The sequence below is a fragment of the Lycorma delicatula genome, chromosome 13 (assembly GCF_047948215.1).
Source record: "Lycorma delicatula isolate Av1 chromosome 13, ASM4794821v1, whole genome shotgun sequence".
In the NCBI taxonomy this organism is placed as follows: Eukaryota; Metazoa; Arthropoda; class Insecta; order Hemiptera; family Fulgoridae; genus Lycorma; species Lycorma delicatula.
In genome coordinates this window covers 38,248,518-38,274,223 of record NC_134467.1, presented here as the reverse complement: position 1 = coordinate 38,274,223, position 25,706 = coordinate 38,248,518, and the positions used below count along the sequence as shown (strand labels likewise).

Genomic DNA, 25,706 nt, shown 5'->3' with positions numbered 1-25,706 from the left:
TGAACTTTAATTATTTAGTACTATACATTTTTTTAACAACCTGTTTGTCCATTGTTTAGATTGGTTTACCACATACTCACCAGACAAACAGTTTTATAGGAATATAATTGTGTGTCATTAATACGTATACTTTAATTAAATTATATTTCGTATGAATTATTTATTGTTTTCAGTTAATGATGTCAGCGAAAGACTGGGTAATAGCGATGGTTCATTGGATTATCCAAATGAAGATAATACAAATAGTAATTACGAAGATCATAAAAGAAATGATAAAAATAATGAAAATCATAATAATATTAATGACGATACAAATAATAATAATAATAATCAAAGAAAAGCTGGTAATTGGCGTAATATTACGTCACGTAATCAAAGTCCACCACATTTCTCACAAGCACCAGCTCCACCATATTATTCATACGGTCAAAATAATGTAAGTCGTCCATTTGATAGCCCATATAGACCGAGAACTGTTACTGTTAATGAACGTAGAACAGGTAATTTTTATTAATAATTAATCTATAAATATATATATATATATATAATCGTAAATTATTTTTATCAGAATAAAAAATTACAATAGAATTAATTAAATAAATTATAATTATATCTATATGAACTTTTAATATGGTATCTACATAGAAAATCGTTACTTACGTGTTTCGAAAATCTATTCCATCCTCGAAAAATCATTCATCAGATGTCATCATCACATCAAGATAAAATGAAAAACGAAAAACATATAAACATGTACACAACTAAAATCATAACATAAAGCCAAGCACAAACGCGACGTTTGCAGACCATCATTCACGCTGAGCGACTGAAGAACTCGTGCAGTGTAAGCCACTGCTATTCCCTGCCGCCTCCTTTCTTTTATCGCCGTATCGTACGTCGAATAAGACTGGAAATTACAGCGGTGTTAAAGGACTGGAAATCTAGTCCTTTAGTTTTTAGCATTCTCTTCAAATTTTTGGTGGTACGGAAAGAAATTCTTGTAAATAATTTTTTAAATACTCTAGTTAGGATGCTGGGTAAAATGTCACCATATTCTCTCGATCTTGACGGTTTTGTTCGGTTTTTCATATGTTTCCTGAGAATCCTGTCTACTATTATTACCGTTCGCTATGGTTATATGCTTAATTATCATTCAATATACGAGGTGCGACTAAATAAATAAAAAATAAATAAATAAAGTAATGAGACTGATGTGAAAAAAAATGTTGCTTACCGTTTTAGTCATGTTTAGTGTTGTCTCCTTCAAAGTAGTTCCCCCTCTGATTGCACACACTTATTCCAGCGCTTCTGCCATTAATGGTAACATTTCTGGAACTCATCTTCTGTAATATCCTCCAAGACTCTCGTCACAGCTTTTTGGACATCTTGTGTTGTTTGAAAATGGTGTCCTTTGACCGCCATTTTGACTCTTGGAAATAGAAAAAAGTCGCACGGAGCGATATCTGGTGAATAAGGTGGCTGTGGTAATACTGAAATTTGTTTTGAGGTTAAAAATTACTGTACTGACAGAGCAGTATGGGATGGCGCATTATCGTGATGCAGAATCCAATTATCAGCGATGTTGGCACGGACACGAAGAAATCGTTTACGAAGTCTTTCTAAAATTTCTTTGTAGAAATATCGGTTAACTTTTTGTCCAGGAGGCACCCACTCTTTACGAAAAATTCCCTTGGAATCGAAGAAGCACACAAGCATGCGTTTCACTTTTGGCTTTGACATGCGAGCTTTTTTGGTCTGGGTGATCCCTTTGAGCACCATTGCGAACTTTGGCTGGCGTTTTGTCTCTGGATCGTATTGAAAAACCACCCTTCATCACCAGTGATAACATGGCTCAACAAATCTGAATTGATTCCCGTTTGCTCTAACAGATCGGCTGCCATATTTTTCCGTGTTTCTCGCTGTTGTTGTGTGAGATTTTTGGGGACCATTTTTGCACAAATCTTTCTCATACCAAGATCTTCAGTTAATATTAGACGAACCGTTTCTCGATCGATGTTGAGTTCTTCTGCGATCATTTTCACGGATAATCTTCGATCAGATCGTACGATTTCACGCACCCCGGTCAAGTTGACATCTGTCCGTGAGGTTGATGGTCGTCCACTGTGGTCTTCATCTTTAACATTCGTTCTGCCTTCACTAAAAATTTTATGCCACCGAAAAACTTGAGCTCTTGACATAACCTCCTCTCCGAAAGCCTTCTGAAGCTTACCGTAAGTTGTCGTCGCGTTTTCACCCGATTTAACGCAAAAAGAAATGGGATACCGCTGCGCAATATTTTGCGGTTTCATTTCTGTGACGAGAGACACAAACACGTGTTCACTTATTACAGCGCAACTCACGACTGAGCAGTTGCATCAATGTGCCGCTTGGACTAGAAGTAGCTTATAGACCAAAGACAAAGATGGTGTGCCTACGCAAGCTGCAGGGTTGCCACATCTGGCAAAGAAAAATCAGTCTCATTACTTTATTGTCGCACCTCGTATATTGAATGATAGGCTTTAATCTGCGTTTTGAGCCATGGCTAAATATGTGGCAGTGATGGCTCGCGTATAGGCATTGTAGAACTGCACACCACTTATTTCTACTTGATATTATCGATAACATTTAATATAATAAGTTAATTTTTTCTTTAATTCTTTCTTTATAATTGTACAATACATAATCCTTAAGCTTAATATTAGTAGCCATTCCCCAGTTTATGAAAAAGATACTTTTTACGGAACCGTGCGCTTCACAGTTCCAACGGCGTGGTATTTGGCTCTTGTGCGCATGAGCTCATAGGAAGGTGTACGCGAGAATGCAAGGGAGAGAGACCACTGTCGCTCCTATTGTGCCGACCCTGGCGTGCTGGTGGAAGGTTTCTATTTTTACACCGCGTGTTTACGGAACGTTCCTTTTTCTAGTTTAGTCGATTTAAGGAAAGAATATGAAAGCGATTTAGTTGTTTTTTTCAGTAGCGATCAGAAGATGGCGGAAAACAAGGTATCTTTGATTGCCAAGTTTGTCCAAAAACACGCCGGAAGAGCGAAAGAGAAGATAATTAGTAAAAACTAATTATGAATTTGTTTCCGTGTACATAGAAATTTAAATTAAGGATCACTAGATTATAGTGTTTTTAAGCGGATATTTTATTAAGATATTATCTAATAATACCAAAAAATATTATCTGTATTTAAATTTTATCATTTATTCGGTTAAACCGAATAAGGTTTCTAAGTACAATGTGCTTTTAAACCGTGTACCGTATTCTTGAATGTGATAAAGTGTAGAATTAAATTATTTTCTGTTTCCAGCTATTCTATTTGATTCATTTTATTCGGTTATTTTATTTTACAGAAAACTTTAATCATGGCCTTGTAAAGTCCCAGAAAAAATTTTTCTGGAACAGCACCCCACTAATTTTAATTACGAGCCGTCATTTTTGGGGGTCATTTAATTATAGTTAAAGTTACAAATTGTTCTGGAGCTTTTTAATCAATGTTTCTCCTTTTATTTTTCAACATAATCTCCAACAATATTAATATATATATAATTTAAAAAAAACAGCTTACCAAATTCCAATTTAATTTCTTTGAGCGCTTTCGGCTATTTTGCCATCTTCAAGAGGAATATAATTATGATTAAAATTATAAAACTACTATAATTGAATCATATATATAAGAATTAATCGTCATTTTATTATTCGTCAATAGTTAAAGTTTAAGTCTAAGTGACTACGTCCGTATTGTAGTAGTTTCTCAATTGTTATCACTTGAAGATGGCAGAATAGCCGAAAGCGCTCGAGGAAATTAAACTGGAATTTGATAAACTGCTTTTTTTAAAATTATATATAATAGTTATTATACCAAACAGTACCATGTACGAAAAACTAAATATTAATACACTTTTTCCATCTCTGCATCAGCTTATTACAAAGAAATGCCTTTTACAAAGAAATCTTTGTTTTGATGACTATCTAATTTAGCATATTTTCTTTAACGTTGTCATTATCATCCCAATATAATTTATCAGTGGTTTGGTACATGATCTGTATACCAGGCATTATCATACAGCACAATGATGTTTTTAAATCCTAAGATCCAGGGCATTTTTTTGAGCTTAAAAATGTATTTATTGGAATAATTATTTACTTTAACATGCTGGTCCGATTTAGTATGATGATATTTTAAATGGTTAAAAGAAGGCACTCTTTCGGAATGTCCTCTCAGAATTATTCTATTTTTTTTTTAACTATATATACTTGTTATATTGTTCAATATCATAATTCAATAAAAAAAGCATGTATTTTAATAATCAGATAAAACTATTCCGGAGGAATGAAATTAATTAAAAAGTTATAATATGTATTTTAAAATATATCATTTAATATAAATCATGATTACAATTACTTTTATAAACACAATACAATACTTATTTTACTAAACGATAATCATACTACAGGATAAAACTCACCTAATATGATGAACTATCAAATTGAGCAAATTTTCCTCATCATTATGACGGTGACGCCATAAAAATTCACATGAATAAAAATTCAACAAATTCTACTACCCATCATTAAAGATCGCATCATTGATATATACAATTTGTATATTTAACGTTGATTAGACGACGTTAGCGAACCCACCGGGTTGGTCTAGTGATGAACGCGTCTTCCGAAATCAGCTGATTAGGATGTCTATAGTTTTCAGCGTTCAAGTCCTAATAAAGTCAGTTATATTTGTACGGATTTGAATAGTAGATCGTGTGGATCCCGTGTGCTTTAGTGGTTGTATTTCATTTAACCACAACACATCTCAGGAATGGTCGAACTGAAACTGTACACTTCATTTACATTTGTACACATCATCCTCTGAAGTAATACCTGAACGGTAATTCCCGGAGGGTTAACAGGAACAGAGAAAAAATAGACTAGGTTATGCTTGGTTAGGTTATGTTGATATACGTTTATTTGTCGTTAAAAAAGAATAGAAAAATTTTAGGGGGAAATCCCGAAAGAGTATAAAAAAATTATAGTTTAATAAAAATACGTGGGTACTGTAAAGCCCCCTTGTCCGTGGGATAAAAAATTATACCACAAACCTATATATAGGTTTGTGGTATATATAGCCAAATTTTAACTTTTCTCAACAGTTTTCAAGATATGAGGCAAAAACTTTAGAAATAATATCGCATTCTCTCATTTTGACTTTTATCCAAAATTTAATGTGATGAATGCATCATATATAAAAATGTTTTAAATCTTTTTCAAAGATTTAAGAAGTCTATTTAGAAAAATAGACAAATACACTTGTACACATCTTTCAAAAATTTTTATAACTCTGATACCCAAATTTTGGCCAATAAGTATATTTCCCTTGGGAATTATGCTGCCACAGAAACAATACAGCTGTAGTTGGGTAAATAAAGTGTTGATAGTTCAGATTCTTTAAAAAATTATTTATTATTTTTTTTCTTAGATAATCATTTTGGTAATCAAGAGATAGAGACGGATAGTGAAGTACGTGAAATTGTTGACAGTGGAGATCTTGAAGGTATGGCTGATTTAGTGTTAAGTGGCCACGGTGATAAATTACTCTCCTGTAGAAGTCGTTTACCTGATGTTCAGATGTTTATCGATAATGTTCCAACTTATATGGTAAGTCTGTATTTATTTATTTTATATAATGATATAATACATGAATTGTATTATTTATTCATATAATTAAAGTTTTTATAAAACTATTTTATTAATTAATTATGTTTAAAAATATTTTTATATGTATATTTTTTCACATAGGCAAAAATCAAAGCAGTACATGCATATACAAGAGAAGGCAATTTACGGGGTGTACAAACAGCATTAGATCGTCGTAAATTTGCTGTGTCTCGTGAAAGAGGTGGTTTAACTCCATTACATGAAGCGACATTATATGGTCGTGCTGCTGTTTTACGTTATTTAGCTGCTAGATTTCCAGAGACATTGCATGCACGTGATCATCATGGTAGGACAGCATTACATTATGCTGCAACTTTACCTGATAACGCTCATTTTTATAATGTTTTACTTACGTTAGGTGCAGATAAAGATATGCCAGATGTGGTAAGTGGTTTTTTTACAATTTTTAATTATAAGCGTACGTATAAATTTGTATTTTAAGTGGAATTACATGAACTAGTTTTAATTTAATTCTTGATAGACATTTCTGACATTGGTGTATTGTTCAGCCAGAAATTTAAATTAGCATTATTTCAGATGATTGTGTAAAAATATGAATGTGTAAAAAGCATTTGACATTTCTATTTGAAATATAAAAAGCCAAAGAGTAATTTGGAAAAATAACGATTAATTAAAGAATTATACCTGAATCGTATAAAATGTTTAAAATAGGGGATGAAAAACTGAGTAGTTTTAAGTAGAATGAGGAATGAGGCAAGATACTGGTTATCTCCAATCTTATTAAATATATATGTTGAAGATATGATAAAAAATCCTACAGAGATAGATGAAGGAGTCTGAATAGTTAAAAAGAAGGAGATTACATTTTATTAGGTTAGCAAATGACATGGTATTTTTAGAAGATAAAGCCCAGGATGTACAACAAATGAGAAAACAATATATTTCAATAAAATATCTTCAGTATAGATGTGTAATGAAAATTAATTTTAATAAACAAATGTAATGAAAATAGAAATCAATAAATCAATGAATTGAACACAACACTTATTGAACACAATAAAAGGAGGAATTCAACAAGTAAAATAGTTTAGTACTTCATATCATCTACCTAGAGAAGATTATAAGATTGCTAATGGGAAATTGAAATAAAAAAAAAAAAAAAAAAACTAAAATAACAATGGATTATTTGATAGAAACAGCTGTTATAGAAAAATAGAAGAATAGAAGAAAAATAGAGGAAATATCTTCTCGAGAGTTATGTTTGAAGTATATGTCTGTAAATGTAAAACAAGGACAATAAGAGGCAGGAAGAATTTGAAATCTGGAAATAGAAGAAGAAAATTAAACCGACAGATACAGAAAAAAAGAATAATAATCAGGAGAATGAGTGAAAGTAGAAGCTTAATCAATAATTTTCTCAAACTTTTTTTGGAATTTTTTTCATGCAGTCTTTGCATGAAAGAGTAACAGGCTCATAGATACCACTTTATAAGTAACCAGTAGACAGTCCCCCAACGGGCTGGTCTAGTGGTTAAGTCATTGTAAATCAGCTGATTTTGAAGTCAAGAGTTCTAAGGTTCAAATCCTAGTAAAGATAGTTACGTTTATATGGATTTGAATACTAGATCGTGGATACTGGTGTTCTTTGGTAGGATTTTATAGAAAAGCTAATTGGCTGGATCATATAAAGGAGAATAGATGATTAAAATAGTGTTAGAAAGATCAGTAGAGAGTGTAAAGAATTTTCCAGCCTATTTAGGCTGGAAAAAATAAAAATATAGACGGTCTGAAGGGAAATGAGAACTGTCAAAAATTAAAAATTACCTGTTAATAGAAGAGAATGGAAACAAACATGGTACAAGGAATTTGTCTCATGACAGATAATTTAATGTAGATGATGTAATAAGTTAACTGTTGAAATTTTTTTTACAAAACATGCTGTAAAGTTTACTCTTCACATTTGTCTTGCTATCAATTTATATACAACTACAGTATTTCTTAATTATCTTTTTCCTGTTTTGAAATTTTTCTTTCTAACTGAATTTTCTTAAAGATGTATATTTAACATCTGTTGTGTATGTGTCTGTATATTGTGTCATCACTTTATAATCTCACTAGCCAATCAGGGCTCGCTTTGCTTATCTTTCCGGCTAGTCGGGATCCGTATTGTGTTTATTATCCTAATGCTTGTGAGAATAATACTGATAAATAACAATTAAATCCTATTTGGTTTATAAAAATTATCGGTATATTGTAATTTCTTCCGCACAACAGTTTGATAAGCACAGGACTCAAAACTTTGAGTGATCTGAAGCGTTTGGGTTTCAGAATAGTTAGCCCCCATTTTAAAAATAGTAGTCAAGTAACTGGAGGCACGTACAGCTAGTCATGTTGTACACACAGTAATAATGGAAGTGGCTGTGTTGGTTAAGTCGCCACACTATACACCATTACAGCTTAAAACTTATTTTCTCAGTGATCAAAAAAGACAAGGAAACCTTTTCATCTTGGCGGAAGACAAGAAAAAGTTTCAAAAACTGCAAGTCATCTCCAAATTGCATTTGACCAGTCATAATCAAGTAATGTAATACAGTTGTTACTGCAAGCTATTAAATTGGCCACCATGTTGAAACTGTAAAACATTTTTTTATTACAATATACATATATTTTTTTCAGGTATATAAACTATCCATTTAAAATTTCAGCTAAATTAGTTGTGTAGTTTTTTCATGAAAGAGTAACAGGCTTATAGACACACTTATAAGTAACCAGTAGACAGCCCCCCACTGGGCTGGTCTAGTGGTTAACTCATTGCAAATCAGCTGATTTTGTAGTCAAGAGTTCTAAGGTTCAAATCCTAGTAAAGATAATTATTTTTATATAACTACATTTCATTTACACTCATACATACCATTCTTATTCATCTTCTGAAGTAATACCTTACGGTGGTTCCAGACTCTAAACAGGAAAAGAAAGATATATATATATATATTTTTTTTTTGTCTATGAATGCTGCTGCTAGTAAAATTTAATTAATATTTTTTTTAAATGTTACACACTTGTCAGAGTTTTAGTTAGTATAAAAGATCGTCCACACAAAAAATCTTTAATGTACCCATTCATTATGTTAGGAGAAGAACATGATTCATCTTTCATAATTAAATACCATGCGTAGATTACATCATTAGCAAGAAGGATAAAGGAAGATCATATTATTTTTTTTGTATTAAGCATATTTGTTATTGAAAAGCTTATGTGTTTCCCATTTTAAAGTGTATTTTCAGTGAGAAAAATAAAAAAAAAAACCATGAAGTGTTTGTGTAATATTATAATAATATATGTTCTAAGTTTAAAATCCCAGGCATAACATTTTTCATATGTTACAAAACTCATCTATCATTTTTTTTGTCTTCAGTCATTTGACTGGTACCTCTCCAAGATTCCTTATCTAGTGCTAGTCATTTCATTTCGGTATACCCCCTACATCCTACATCCCTAACAATCGTTTTACATATTCCAAACGTGGCCTGCCTACACAATTTTTTCCTTCTACCTGTCCTTCCAATATTAAAGTAGTGATTATTCCAGGATGCCTTAGTATGTGGCCCATAAGTCTGTCTCTTCTTTTAGATATATTTTTCCAAATGCTTCTTTCTTCATCTATTTGCCGCATCACCTCTTCATTTGTCACTTTATCCACCCATCTGATTTTTAACATTATCCTATAGCACCGCATTTCAAAAGCTTCTAATCTTTTCTTCTCAGATACCCCGATAGTCCAAGTTTCACTTCCATATAAAGCGACACTCCAAACATATACTTTCAAAAATCTTTTCCTGACATTTAAATTAATTTTTGATATAAACAAATTATATTTCTGACTGAAGGCTCTTTTTGCCTGTGCTATTCGGCATTTTATATCGCTCCTGCTTCGTCCATCTTTAGTAATTCTACTTCCCAAATAACAAAATTCTTCTACCTCTATAATCTTTTCTCCTCCTATTTTCACATTCAGTAGTCCGTCTTTGTTATTTCTACTACATTTCATTACTTTCGTTTTGTTCTTGTTTATTTTCATGCGGTATTTCTTATGTAGGACTTCATCCATGCCATTCATTGTTTCTTCTAAATCCTTTTTACTCTCAGCTAGAATTACTATATCATCAGCAAATCGTAGCATCTTTATCCTTTTACCTTGTACTGTTACTCCGAATCTAAATTGTTCTTTAACATTATTAACTACTAGTTCCATGTAAAGATTAAAAAGCAACTGGGATAGGGAACATCCTTGTCGGACTCCCTTTCTTATTACGGCTTCTTTCTTATGTTCTTCAATTATTACTGTTGCTGTTTAGTTCCTGTAAATGTTTGCAATTGTTCTTCTATCTCTGTATGTGAATCCTAATTTTTTAAAATGCTGTACATTTTATTCCAGTCTACATTATTGAATGCCTTTTCTAGATCTATAAATGCCAAGTATGTTGGTTTGTTTTTCTTTAATCTTCTTTCTACTATTAATCTGAGGTCTAAAATTGCTTCCCTTGTCCCTATACTTTTCCTGAAACCAAACTGGTCTTCTCCTAACACTTCTTCCACTCTCCTCTCAATTCTTCTGTATAGAATTCTAGTTAAGATTTTTGATCCATGACCAGTTAAACTAATTGTTCTGTATTCTTCACATTTATCTGCTCCTGCTTTTTTTGGTATTATGATTATATAATTCTTTTTGAAGTCTGACGGAATGTCCCCTTTTTCGTAGATATTACACACCAGTTTGTATAATCTATCAATCGCTTCCTCACCTGCACTGCGCAGTAATTCTACAGGTATTCCGTCTATTCCAGGAGCCTTTCTGCCATTCAAATCTTTTAATGATCTCTTAAATTCAGATCTCAGTATTGTTTCTCCCATTTCATCCTCTTCAACTTCCTCTTCTTCCTCTATAACACCATTTTCTAATTCATTTACTCCGTATAACTCTTCAATATATTTCATCTACCTATCGACTTTGCCTTTCGTATTATAAATCGGTGTACCATCTTTGTTTAACACATTATTAGATTTTAATTTATGTACCCCAAAATTTTCCTTAACTTTCCTGTATGCTCCATCTATTTTACCAATGTTCATTTCTCTTTCCACTTCTGAGCACTTTTCTTTAATCCAGTCAGTCTGTTGTTTCTAGAATGAATAAATTATTAGCTTAAGAACATCTGGTTTAATCACTTTACGGTTGTTTTAATTCAAATTTATTTTCCATCTTTTACAGTATAGTAAGACACCAGAGTACTATTTAAAAAATCCAGGGGAATTAACGCATAGTCAATTGCTAGATGAATTTGAAAAAGGAACACATAGTGAATTTGATTCTTCAAATTATTCAAGGACTGATGAAAAAGGTTTGTAAATTATATATCATATACCTTTATTTAGATACAAAATGAAATTTATACTAAAAGTTAGAACCAGATTGTCGTTTAAAAAAAATTAAAAAAGTATTACCATCACTAGGCAGGTGTCTTCTCCCGAGGGTCAGAATGTATTACATAGAATTTACGCTCGATCTGACTTCTAGGTAATTAGTCATGTATACATGTTTGGAAACCTGGAACACTATCAAGAGAATTTTTTTTCCAGAGTTATGAATTTTTTTGATTATGACGAATCAAAAGTTACTAACTAGAGCTGATATTCCATGCACTGCTATTTTTCTTCTGTGCGATAATGATTCTCCCAAGTTTTTTCTCTTTTCTCACAATAAAAATAAATAATCTCTTTCATTATGATAATATTTTAGAAGCTGTTCACAACATTTTTTTACTTGTTTGATTTTTTCTTTGAGTTTATAGGGTTTCCACCACTAAAAGATTCAACAGTAGCTCAGTTGTGCAGTAATGTGTTCTACTTCTTCTTTCGATATGCCTCTCTGAATGGCAATTCATTTTGCACCATTTCATTTTCTTCCTTTTTGTGCTGCTCATCGGTCACAGAAACTGTTAAAAAACTGTAATGTTCATTCTCAATATTCATTTTACCAGCTTCTAGTGCACAAGATTTTTTCACTCATCAACTCAAAGTACTGTTTTACTGTTAAAGTATTAACTGTTTCATCACTGTAAATGACTTTTAAATGACGATAAATGTAACTAGCATTCACTTTTTCAGTTAATTTAATCCTGTTGAAATTTCTTGTTCAAAAAGTTCAATTCCTGCATGTTACTTCAGATACATTGACATATTAGGTGTATTTGATTCCATAGCAATGATGACTGACAGAAAATCACAAAATCACAGTCACTCATTGACTCATGCACCAGCTTGAGTCAATGAGTTTTGACTGGTAATAAGGGAGTGAATTACAAGGTGGCAGCACTGGTCACTTTGTACAACTTTTGGTCTTCCATTACGTTTCAGTGTGCATTATATTTTCCCCCTTCAAATTTACCTACTTTATTTTTCTAAATAATGGCTACTGTTTTCTAAAATATTTTTTTTCTATATTTAATATTATGTTTTTAAAAAAACACAATCTGGTGTTTCTGCCAGTTTAGAATTTCTAATCAAAATACACTTCACTTTCTGCTTTGTTCATAGACATGTAGAAATCCAAGCAGTGTAGCTACTAAAGAAGCTTGTATTCATCTCTCTTTTATGGAGCATGTTATTTATTCTGTTTGTACAGCATACTTTGTGAAATATTATGAATGAATGAATGGTTGATCTATTAATATTAAGTGTATCACATTAAATGTAGTGTATCTTTTAGACATAAATGTGAGACAGTTATCAAAAAGTTATCTTTTTTTATTTGTGCTTGAGGTTTATGAAGTTGATGCATGGTTTTTTATGTTCATTTGTGATCCTTCGATTACTACTAGTGATTTCTTTCTGTGCTTGGTGATGTTCTTAGGTAACTGCTATGTAATTACCTAAGGACATCTACAGACGTAAAGACCTAAGTACAATTGCTACGTAATGATTTGACTCAATCATCATGTTCAGATGTTATGTGAATTTGTTACAAAGATTCAGAATTGATAGTATTTTAGGTGATGATGTCACCAAAATTGATTAAATTTCAGTCTATGATAAATTTCAAAATTTACCTATATCAGCAGTTAATTTCCATTTTTAGGGAGAGCCTTTACATATTTGTCTCAATTATTAATTTGCTGTTTATTTGTACATAGATACATACACATTATTATGATTTAAAATGTACATTACTGTAATAAACTGAATCAAACCACACATTTTAAACAAAATATCTTAAGTTGTTTTTGCGATCAATGTTAGTGACAGCAAACTACTGTCGCTGATGAGCAGTAGCATATACATCAGTGAACATCTGCATCCAGTGACTTCCTCGGCAGGCCGGCCAGGCCTGCTTCTCCGGCAGGAATGTTGGCATTCACCAGGAGGTCCCACATTGATCCGGCCAGGGAACTTCTTCTGTCTTCTTCCATTTTCTTCTTTCGTGCATGCTCTTTCATTAGAGCCTGAGAGTGGTGGGGCTGCAGCGCCGCTATGGTTGGAGAATTGTGTGGTGGGAGTGATGCTTTTATCCACATGTCCGTATACGGTGCGCCCCTCTTTCATCATTGCTACCGTTGTCGCCCGCTGATATTATATTAGAATATATAATGAGAATGTAGTAGATAACTACGTATGATTTGAATTGTGTCTGTTCGTTTAAGATATTGTCATTATGGATTTTTGTATGTTTTTCACAATGTTAAAGTTTGTTAAGATGTGCTCCTTTTTTATATGCGTAAAATATGATGTTTTTTGTCAGTATTGGGTGGATTTTTTTAAATGAGCTGTTTAGCAACTGTTGTGAAGGACTTTTTATTAAAAGCCTTTCATGTCAACATAGAATCAAACACAAGTCAGATGGCGCAATTCAAATTGCATAATTTTACTTGTTCACATTCTGAATATGTCTGATTAATAAAAAAAAAAACTGCCAGCAATAATATTTGCTAATCAACAGTATGAAAACAAAGGACCAGTTACTGAAGATGATTGTATAGTCAATTGAAATCATTTTTTAAATGTTTTTATAATACAGTTTAGTTCAATTTGTTGTTATAAAAGCCATATTATTTCATTAAACATGCTGCTTTATTATTTTTATATAAAAATATTTATTTCTATAAGAGTTCAAAAAATTATTTTTATTTCAATAAAGAAAGTTTTCAGAAGTATCTGCAGTTATGTAATTTGGAACTATCTAGTTTGGATTTTAGAACTGAAGATATTGGTAGTTCTAAAAATATTTATACAAATTTTAGGTAAAAAATTCAACGTTTTTACTTTTGCTGTGAAGGATTCATTTGATATTATATATTAAAAAACAAATATTTAAAAAAATATCATTTTACATTCACAGCGAATAAAGCTAGAATAATCATACTTAAGTCTATTGATGTAACAACTATGATGAAAGTACATTTCATCATTAAAAAACACATTATCCAGTGTGTGTGTGTGTGTGTGTGTGTGTGTGTGTGTGTGTGTGTGTGTGTGTGTGTGTGTGTGTGTGTGTGTGTGTGTGTGTGTGTGTGTGTGTGTGTGTGTGTGTGTGTGTGTGTGTGTGTGTGTGTGTGTGTGTGTGCGCATATGTTGTAAATGTGTACTATAAAATTCCATATGTTTGTTTATTTTTACATTTGTTTGTTTTTAGTTCAGTATTATAACTCGGTTAATGCAAATAATACTAATAACACAGTAAAAGAACAAAATCATCCTAATAGTGCTAATAAAAATGAACTGGTTGATACAAATGATAATCCAGGAAGTGCTGTACATACCATTCCAACAGGTATGTACCTGTAACTTTGTCTTTATATATATATATATATATATATATATATATATATAAATAATTTTATAAAAATAATATAATAATTTTTTGTGAGTTGTACGTGCATTGACTTCTAAGGTCATTAGCCTTTTCACATTGTTTAAAAAAAAGAATAAAATCACCAAAAGGATTGTCAGATGTAAGGGTGAGTAGGATCCTTACATTTACATAAAACTAAAAAAAAATAAACAACATTAAGAAACATTTAAACACACAAATTGCTAGACAATACCAAAACAAAAGAATAGAAACTCTGTTCTCAGATATAAAGAGCCTTCACTCAGGGAATTTGCAGTCAAACATAACACAAATTTTTTTTTTGCTGAAGGCTTACTATAGCCAATTTGGTAATCTGCTGATATGAAGGTAAGCAACTGTTATTTCTTTTTCACCATTTTCCAAATCAGCAAAGATAACATTTCTCAAATCGTACCTCTTTCTGAGATTTTCTAAGTTAGATTTGTCATTCACCCTTATCCACAGAAATTTTTAGTAAAAGGTGAAAGAATTATGCAAAATGAATAACGGCCAATAAGGGTTATTATGTATTATATGTATTATTATTATTAGTATTATAATTATTTCATATAATAATTATAACTATTTTCCACTTATAATTTACAAATATTTAAAAATAGTCTTAAATTACTCATTATGTTAACAAATAACATTATTTTTGATAATTATAATTAACTCAGATATGGTCACCAAGAAAGATAATGTGTTTATCATTACATATGTGTATGTATAATGGGCTTTAGGAAAGTTTTGCATATAATTTTTTTTGTAATAATGATTCTAAATAATTTCATCACACATTTTACATTTCTCCATCCTTTGAAAACTTCTCAAAGAAACATTGCTTACATTTTGTCTTAGATCTAACTTAATCATCGTCCCCAGACCTGAAAGTCGTGTTTGCTCATAAAATGCCTACCTTTTAGTCTGTCTTTCACTTTGCAGAACAGTGTGAAGTTATATTAAATGAGGTCAGGACTGTAAGTACCTCAGGGATTGTATTTTATTCTAGTGCTGGTCAAATGCTCGGAACGATGCACTGGAGAGTTATAGTGAAGAAATTATGTGTCCATCCTTGAGTTTGAGCAGAGCTTCTTGAGACTTTTGACAGTTTTAGGCATGCATTCTTTGGTATACCTCTTTCCTACAATTGTCTTCTAAGTTTCTAAGTGTAAGGGGGTCTCCTCATCTTCAAACACCCATACTTAGTTCTGAACCTTGGACAGAATGTTATAATGGTACAGCCAAGTTTTATCCCCTGTTGCAATACTGTTCGCACAAGGAGATTTCCTATTTTAAAACTTTTTCAGTATTTCACAACACCATGAAACACAATATGCCACCTGAATGTGGGTCAAGTTATTATGTGAGATCCAAAGGATACGAAGCTTTCTAATTTGAAGGTGATCTCGCAGAATAGCATGTACTCCTGTCCATTAGTGCCCACGGACGTCTCTGTTTGGTGGTAGATCTGTCTATCTTTAATATTTTACTGCAGCTATGTTTCTCTCAGTCACATACGAAGACAGTTGACCTGACCTTGAAGTATCCTCAAGGCCAAAATTTCCTCTTTCAAACTCTTGGTACCAGCTAAATATTATTGAACCATCAGGATAATCCTTTCCAAGCACAGGAGTCATTTCCTCTAACGATCAATATTTAACCGACATGCAGAATTGTCTGGTGTTTAGTATTTGACCACGACAACAACACAATCTCTTTTCATTACATGCTAAATAGCAAATGACTCTGAGACTACTACATATGGCTGCAGTGTAAACATATGCTACATGTAACCACTGAAATGATCTGTTCTGTCATATTCCAAAACTTTCCTAGTACTCTTTGTACATACATAATAACCTATGGGAACACTGTTGCGTTAATACTCACAATAAACTGTTAGTTGGATGTAAATGATTGATTATGAGGAATGTGTAATTTTGTCATTTTTATTAAAATTTCTTTATCATAATTCTATTTACTTTTTTATGTTGTCACGTACTTTAATTTTCTTCAAAATAAATCATAAAGAAGAGGTAAGAAAAGTGTTTGTATAGCGTGAAATCAAGATTTTATTTAATTTTTAAAAGAATCATATCAAAATGCAGTAGATTTTCTCTTAACAAACTTAATTTAGACTATTTAAGCAGGTGAAAGATGAATAAAGAAGTTAATTGAACTATCTTATCTAGAAGTAAATTGACATATCTTTGTTCTGCTCAAAACTAATCTATTATTTGGTAATTAAGTTTAATTTTAAAAATGGATTGGTACACAATCGATTTTTATTGCATAAAATTAATACATTACATGAACTCTATGAAATTTTTTAACCAATTATAAGCGGCAATAAAACTCTTACCTTTATTGAGTATATGATTTAAAGAAAATGCTTTTTATCTTTTTTTATCAAATCGTTAATATAAATCTTTAATGGATATAATACAGTCATTGGCTGAACCATCTAAATCTTGAAAATAGGATTTTTAAAAGTTTTTGTACGAAAATCAATCTGTACTGTTTTTTTTTGAAGCCCTTAAATAAAACATTAAGCTTGTCATCTTTATTAAATATTTATTATACTTATAGTTTTATCTGAAGCAGGGATGCACTGATGGTTCTGTTTTTTGAGAGAAATAAAAAATAGTCCTTTCATATAGAATTTGTTCTTAAAGTCTGGCTTACATTTTACTTTATTAAGTGTTCATTATCGTATTTCTTAATGGAAAATATTATCACTTCCTTAAATGGTATGTGAATCATTTAAGGAATTCATGTAACGATTGTTCATGTTTATTAAATGTTTTTGTGGATATTAAAATTGTCTGGTTTGATTCTTAAAGTAATTTCACTTTTATTTTTATTGATATGTTATTAACAAATTACGATCAATGTTTGCATAAATATGTGTCTAAAATAATTTTTAATAATACCTTTTAAATTGGAAATTATTCTTTATTTTTTTATATTTAATATATTTTTATCTTAATCGTTATTCCCTGGGTTCTTAAATAGTTAGTATGAACTTTAATCACATCTATTTCTTATTTTATAATTTACGTTTTTCTATTTGAATCAATTATTTATTATTTTGACAATTTTTGTACAAAATGTGTTTTTGTATGTATGTGTTTCTATAGGATAGATACTTATTTTTAAAAGAAATGGCGTAATCCCATCAGTACATATGAAAGATACAACTATTTGAATATTACATTCATTTCAGAAATGACTCAACTACAGGAGATAAGGCCTTTCTGTAATGAATATACTGACATCTAATGGTCAATTTTGGAAGTTAGTTCATAACAGTTAAACAGATTGACGAAATGGAGGCCTGTGATTTTAATGTATTAGATGTTCCAAAAACATAAAGAAAGAAAGATACAGTAATTCATGATCATATTTCTGAATTTCCTATGAAATGCAGTCGTTACTCATCACGTGAAAATCATTATTTAAATGCAAGGTTGAACAATAAAAAAATGTATAAAATGTTCAAAGAAAAGCACCTCACTAGTCAAGTTAAATACTGTCTATTTGAATAATAACTTAGAACTTACGTTTGGGCAGCCCCAAATAAACACCTGTTACATGCGAGCAACTTGTAGTGAAAAATGGAAAGTCCCATATTGAATAAACATGCCAAATAAGTCACTGTGGCTGCATACATGATACATAAACATCATGTTAAAAAGTTTTTTACTAAAATTAAAGAAAGTAAAGAAGCAGGTAAGAAAGACTATACGATTATCTTACTCTGTTTCAACTTCATGCAAAACCTGCCCCTGCCATGAATCCCAGTGCAGCATGTATTTTATCTCTGACAGCTATGGATTGCTACTAGATTATGTATGTTAAATACATAAAAAATTTGTTACATATGTATACCAAGAAGGTGAAGGGGAAGAAAAGGGTGCATATGAAGTTTGCTCCTTCATTTTTAATTATAAAACCAGCCAAAATTATAGTACTACATTATTCACAGATAAATAATTTTAATAAAAAAAAAAAGACAGATTTTAAATGAAAATAAGTTATTAAATGGAGTTGAAGATATTTTCGCTTCTAGAATGATGATAATTCAACTGAAACTAAACAAAGCATAGCCATTAATATACATGCAGAAAATTACTTAACAGTGTGGTTATAATTTACTACTAGATAAGGTTTAGTTAATAAAAACATAAAGAATAGTAAATAATTGATTTACAAATTATGAACCAGACACAATACATTTATAGATTTTTCTTGTATATTTTTGTTTTTTTTTTAATATACAAGTTAAGGATGTGACATAATGTCAGTACTAAAAAAGTCATTTAGACCAGTGGTCACCAGTGGGTCATTTCTTTCTTTAAGAAAGAAATTTTGTTGTAAATAAATGACCGATTATGAATAAAAACAGTTTTACTTATATTGGCAGAGTTTTAAATGAAATTTAATTAGATATTGTTCAATTTTTTATAGAAATCACTTCAAATAATGCAGATGTCATACAAGAAGGTTTTCCTGTTTTTGGTGCTGAAGATGGACAATATTTGGCTAAATGTAAGCATTTTAGAAATTGTTTATAGATGTATTATAAATGCATTAAAAATTGTAGGAATGCTGTAATAGAACTGTTTATAATATGTACGAAGGTTTTTTTTTTCAAGGTCTGATTGGTCATGAAATTAAAAACCACAGTGAAAACAACAAATTTTTTATTTGTAACAAATTCTTACATAGTTATGCTATTTCTCTACATAGTCGCCAGTCCGATTTAGACATTTGTCATAGCGTGGTACCAACTTTCCAATACCCTCGTCATAGAACCGAGCCACCTGTGTTTTCAGCCGTGTTTCTACGCTGGTCTGCAGCTCGATGTCTGTGCCAAAATGTTGTCCTCCTAGCCAGCGTTTCATGTGAGCAAAGAGGTGAAAATTGGATGGAGCCAAATCCAAGCTGTATGGTGGGTGATCAAACACTTACCAATGAAAACGCTGCAGGAGCTTCTTTGTTACAGCTGCAGTGTGCGGCCGAACATTGTCATGGAGAAAGACAATGCCTGATGACAACATTTCTTTCTGCTTATTCTGAATTGTGGCTTTTTCACAAAGTTGTCTCAATGTTGTTGAGGACAACATTTTGGCACAGACATTGAGCTGCAGAACAGCATAGAAACATGGCTGAAAACACAGGCGACTCTGTTCTATGACGAGGGTATTGGAAAGTTGGTACCACGCTACGAAAAATGTCTAAATCGGAGTGGCGACTATGTAGAGAAATAGCATAACTATGTAAGTACTTGTTACAAATAAAAAATTTTTTATTTTCACTTTGGCTTTAATTTCAAGACCGATCGGACCTTGAAAAAAAGATAACCCTCGTATATTGTTATCAAATATCAGTGATATGGCTGAGATTGTTAGCTAGTTGTTTTTTTTTTTAGTTTTACTTTTGTGTAACATGGTACAACTCTTCCTACCACTCAGTCTCATTTCTTTCTTGTCTGATATCAGAAATTCATTTTTACAGTCTCTAGGACATTATGACTGAATTCTCTTAATTGTTGTTTCAAACCACAAATTGGCTTTTAATTTGCATAGGATAGCGGTATTCCTTGTTTGTTTCTGGAAATATTTTGATTTATATAACTGAAGGTAAATAAAAATCTTCATCAATTCCTGGATTCTGTTTAACATTAAGGTTAGCACAAAAACTGCGCATATACTTTATTTTTTCCTCATAAACCCCTTATTTATTGCACAAAATATTCTTTCAAAAAAGAAATCTGATGTTTTTTTTTTCAATAAATTTTTCCTTAAAAGCTTAACAATTCCAAACGTTTTAGGTAAGTTAGTTGCGTAGAAAGCTCATATAACCTTATATATTTGTATTCAAGATGCCCTGATTGATAAAATCGAAACAAGATTAATCTTAATAATATTTTTTGATGTTGAATATAAACCTTTTTTACAATTTTAAGAATCATTATGAAAGATAATGTTATAATTTATTAATTTCTTTCAAAGTAGATTAGACTTTAGGAAGAGAAGAAGTGGCTTTATTTCATAGATATCTGAGCTTAGATATATGAACAAATTTAATTTGTTTATCCTTTCTTTCTTTTTCCTGTTTTAGCCTCCGGTAACTACCGTTTAGATAATACTTCAGAGGATGAATGAGGATGATATGTATGAGTGTGAATGAAATGTAGTCTTGTACATTCTCAGTTCGACCATACCTGAGATGTGTGGTTAATTGAAACCCAACCACCAAAGAACACCGGTATCCACAATCTAGTATTCAAGTCCGTGTAAAAATAGCTGGCTTTACTAGGACTTGAACGCTGGAACTCTCGACTTCCAAATCAGCTGATTTGGGAAGACGCGTTCACCACTTGACCAACGCGGTGGGGTTGTTTGTCCTTAGATAGGAATCAAGATTCCTTGGCAATTCTACCCCTATTTACCATACTAGAAAAAGAGATTGTCCCTCTGGACACTAGAAGATGCTATTATAGCGCTACAGTTGGAATAATTCTTATATCTATTGAGGGAAGAAGAAACGAAGAAGATGGAAAATGGAAAGGTCGAGGAAAGGTTTCTTATCAACTTCCATAAGAAAAGCCTTTGATCATGGCTGCTAATCTTCTAATATAGGCTATCTCCATAATTTAATATATGTTTTATAAAGTATGCACATTAGAGAAAAATATGACCATTGTCATAGAAAATCTAATGATTTAACCTTTTCAATAAAGGTGTGACAAGGTTAAATAAGTTTTTGAACTTTATTTAACATCTACATGGTGAGATCATAAAGTTTTGGTAACGACAAATTTGCCCTAATTGACTTGAAAGCTGGCTTTTACTTGTTGTTGTCTGCCTAAATTTTATTCAGGAAAGAGAGGACGACCTATAAACATAAGGTTGTTTTTCTAAAGGAAATTCATAAAATATGTGCCATTTCAAGTATGAAAGTGATGATGTTTATGGACAAAGAATAGTTTAAAAAGAAAAATATTGAAAATTGGATTCTTATAATGATAATCACTTCATGTATCTTGAATTTTTAATGTAACATTTAATAATTATATAGAAATAGAAAAAAATATTTATTTAAAGTTGTACGTGGTTACATTTAAAGAATTTTTAAGGAAGAAAGAAAAAAAAGGAATTCTGGTTTTGATGTAATCGTATTTTCTAGTGTTCATTATTTTGTGTTGAAACTGGTAATTACGGGAAAAGAATTGAATTTTATTGAGGTTACAGTAATAAGATTCTTGCAAGCAGTCAAAGGCTGTGTACTTCTGGAAATACATGAAAAACTGAGATAATATCATTATTTGAGATATTATTTTGGGAAGAAAGAACTAATTTTGAAGAAAACATTTTAGGTACGAAGAATGATGGGTATATCATTCCTTAATACATATTGTAAATACGGAGCATGTAACCCAAAAAGTTTTGGAAGACCCAAGAAGAGATGATTTGATGAAGCTGAATTTTTAAATGCCAATTTTTTTTATTCTTTGAATGTAATATTTGTGTATGATTTTATTTTTATAAAAAAATTTCTTGTTGGTGCATAGGATTACTTGATTTTTTTTTTAAGGGAACCCCTTGCAAAATTTGGGTTTACTTGAAATACGAGTTTGGAAAATACACCATAGAATTATACACGATAGAAAAGTCAACTTTAAGATTCTAACGCTTTTGATTTTTCAATGTTAACTAAATTTTGGTTTCTGTAGAAATTTATCCTTTTTTTTTGGTTTGGAATATTTTGATTTAATCCTGGTCAGATATTGTCATTTTTTATTATATGTAATGTTTCTTTGAAAAGTCCTTGGAATCAACATTGATAAGCATACATATGAAAAATTTGTGTTTAAATATTTTCATCAGAGACTGACATTTCTTGAAAAACATGTATTACAATAACAATTGGAAAAAAACAAGTTTATAAATCATTGACTTATTTATTTTTATTTATTATTCTGTCTTTGAACGAAATGTTATTTCTCTGGTCATCCATCATGTTTTAATTTGATATAAAGATTTTACTTACTTTCTTCTTTAAAATCTACTATGAAAGAAAAACAATATAAGAAAATTGATGATGTTATTGGTACTAAAGTAAACAACTGAAGGTTCTAATGAAGGGTTTAGAGATGTTTCTAAAGGCTTTATTTATTTACAACTATATAGGAGAAATCTATTAATACAAGTACAACAAACAGCAAAGCAAACAATGCTAGACACCAATACAATATAAATCATTCATATCGCAAAACATTTTTTGAAAGTAAATCAATAGTGTATAGATTAGAATTATAAATATCAAAACAGTCACAATATTGATTACAAAAGTGTAATAGACGACTAATAGTTGAGGGTCAGATTACAACTAGGACAAGTTAAAATAATAATTATTACTTTATAATAAACAACCAGATATGTAAAGATCGAACAATTATAGCAATTCAGGATAATTAAAACAATTTATTAGTAAATTTTTTCCATAGCAGTTTCAATTTTTTATATCTTTAATAAATTAGAAATGTTAGTAAATTCGTGATCAGAATAATCCATCAGAGAACCAATTCTAAATGCTGAGTAACATAAATAAGAATGACAAGGTTTTTCAAGTAGTTATTTTTGAACTGCAGTGTGTGGATACCATATACGAGAACAATAAATAAGAACGCAATAAATAAAAGAAAAATAAAGTGTCCTAAATGTATCAGTATTTTCAAAATTGTTTAAAAATACATATTAATTGTCTTTTAAAATGTAAGAGTTATCATGGTATTTTTTTTGCAGCACTTGGTGATCCTTTAATAAAAGGTTTAACAGAAGTTGCTAATGTTAGACCACCGGAGCCAATTATATATCTTGCCAATTATCTAATTGATTATAGTAGATTGAGTAATAATGAAAACGATAGCGATCACATTATTGATGAAAATATATGGAGGCAATCGCCTATTCAGGTAATTAATATAATCATTTGTGTGAATTAATTTAATTTTTCATGTAGTTTTACATTATTTTAAGATATAAAAATGTCATTTTTATCTTAAAGTCATGTTTTATCACCTCTAAGAAAAACATTCAGTAACTGTAAAAATAGTACTTTCAATCTTTTGTTTAGGTAAATAGATAAATAAACGTAACTCATTTAAAAATGAGATCAATTTAGTAAATTAACAGATTATCCTTATAGCTGAACCATTCAGTGCTTCTAAAAAAAAAAAACATATTTATTACCTGGCTGGAAATCAGTCTAAATTCTAAAAAAAAATTTGTATGAAAATTGTTTAAAATTTTCTTTGTCTTAATTTTTATCTCTTGAAAACGTTTACAGTGAAATGTATCCTGAGTGTATAAATTAGAAATATTTTACTAAAAATGGATTCAGTAATTTTTTTATCCAATTATTTTTTTTAAGCACACCATAAGTGAGTGAATGCAAAAATTTATTTTTCATGTAGAAGGAGTACTCTGTTTAAAAATAGGTTGCTGAAGAGCAGCCTGCTATCAGTAGACAACTATCAGTAGCCCGATAAATAGGCTTTTATTAAACCTAGGTTATGTTATTTCATTTATAACAAAAACAGACAGATTAATATAGTAGGTATAAATTACAATAAACAAACCCTTTTAAATATTAAATGCAAAAAGGAACTCATAAATTTTCAAACAAGTTTAAATTATATAATACGTAAAAAGCACTTGCAATAAAAAAAATTCTCACTCTCCTGTTACTAAAGTTATTATATGAGGGTCAGTTAAATATAAGTTGAACACTATCCTTTTGGCTCAATATCAATATCTCTCCACACCAGCTCATGTTCATCACCAGCTCATGTTCACATGAGCTGGTGATATTGATGATATAGATGTAGGAAAGGGATGGATGCTCCAGCCGCCTTGACATTCACATTTCTTTGATCAGTTGCATCACATCAGAACAAGATGTTTTCTTCATTGGTTCTGTAACATATTTTTGTGAAGTTTCTCATGAATGAGGACATCAAACCCGCCAAAATTTTGACTAGATTGCATGTGCTGTTAGGGAATATAATGTTTTCACTCATCCAAGTCCAGTTTAATTTAATTTAGTCCAGTTTAATTAGCCGGCAAATTTAAAGGAGGCATGAAACTGTAGAAAATGAGAATCACAATAGGCATTCAAGGACAACTATGATGGATGACATCATTTGATAGATTCATGACCTCATTAAGATAATTGGCCTTACAGTTGATGAAATTGGTTCGGAAATGGGTATCAGTTACGGAAGGGCCCATTCCATTATCAGAAAGTACCCAGATTGTTCAAAGTCTGTGAGAGATGGGTTCCAAGACTTTTAACCCAAAATCAGAAATAGGTACGACAGAAAATTTTCCAAAGATTTCTGAATCGATTTCAACAAAATGGAAATCATTTTTGAATCGAACTGTTGTTACATGTGATGAGACATGGATCATATCACTACATACCTGTATCAAAATCGGCGAGTATAGTGTAGCGTAGGAGTGGAAATCCTTTCCCTGTAAAGATGAAAACACATCCACCAGTTGGAAACAATTTTTGTAATGTATTTTTGGGACAGAAAGACTTATTGTTTTTAAATTTTCTCCATGAATGTGGCACTAAGATTGTTGCATGCTACTCCAGTTCTTGGACAAAGTGAAAGCTGCCTACAGGAACAAAAGCTGCTGTCAGCAAACCAGAGATGTTATTCTCCTTCACAATAACACCAGGCCTCATATAGCCATTAAAACTCAGGATAAACTGGACACAGGAAATTTGCTAGAAAGCTCAAGAATATCCACTCTACAGTCCAGATTTATCTCCTCTGAAAGAAGACATGGAAGGTATCAACTCAAGAACAACAAAAAAGTAGAGGAGATTCATATGCAATTGGTCTATGACACGTCCTCAAACTTTTTATGAAGAAGGGATCCACAAGTCCCCCACAGACTGGGAAAAATGTACAGAACTTCAAGGAGACTACTAAAAAAAACAATAAATATGTTTGTATTTTTATTCTGTATTAATAAATGTTAAAAACAAAGGTCAGATTTCTGTTTGGCTGATCCGTGAACAATAAAATTTCTATTTTAAGTATGATTTTGAAAAATT

At 31.0% G+C, this 25,706-nt stretch overlaps 2 protein-coding genes across 2 annotated transcripts in view; one reads left to right on the top strand and one right to left on the bottom strand.

Annotated features, from left to right (window-relative positions):
- Positions 1-734, bottom strand: part of LOC142333899 (jmjC domain-containing histone demethylation protein 1-like) — a 102,858-nt gene extending 102,124 nt beyond the window's left edge. Inside the window, exon 1 of the mRNA XM_075381491.1 lies at positions 661-734. The gene's annotated coding sequence lies outside the window, so the exon portion shown is untranslated. The remainder of the gene's footprint in view (positions 1-660) is intronic.
- Positions 1-25,706, top strand: part of LOC142333898 (uncharacterized) — a 95,668-nt gene that overhangs the window by 50,436 nt on the left and 19,526 nt on the right. Inside the window, exons 7-13 of the mRNA XM_075381490.1 lie at positions 174-500; positions 5,481-5,659; positions 5,801-6,103; positions 10,950-11,079; positions 14,367-14,504; positions 19,038-19,118; positions 23,381-23,550. Coding sequence (XP_075237605.1) covers positions 174-500; positions 5,481-5,659; positions 5,801-6,103; positions 10,950-11,079; positions 14,367-14,504; positions 19,038-19,118; positions 23,381-23,550 — 1,328 coding nt within the window. The remainder of the gene's footprint in view (positions 1-173; positions 501-5,480; positions 5,660-5,800; positions 6,104-10,949; positions 11,080-14,366; positions 14,505-19,037; positions 19,119-23,380; positions 23,551-25,706) is intronic.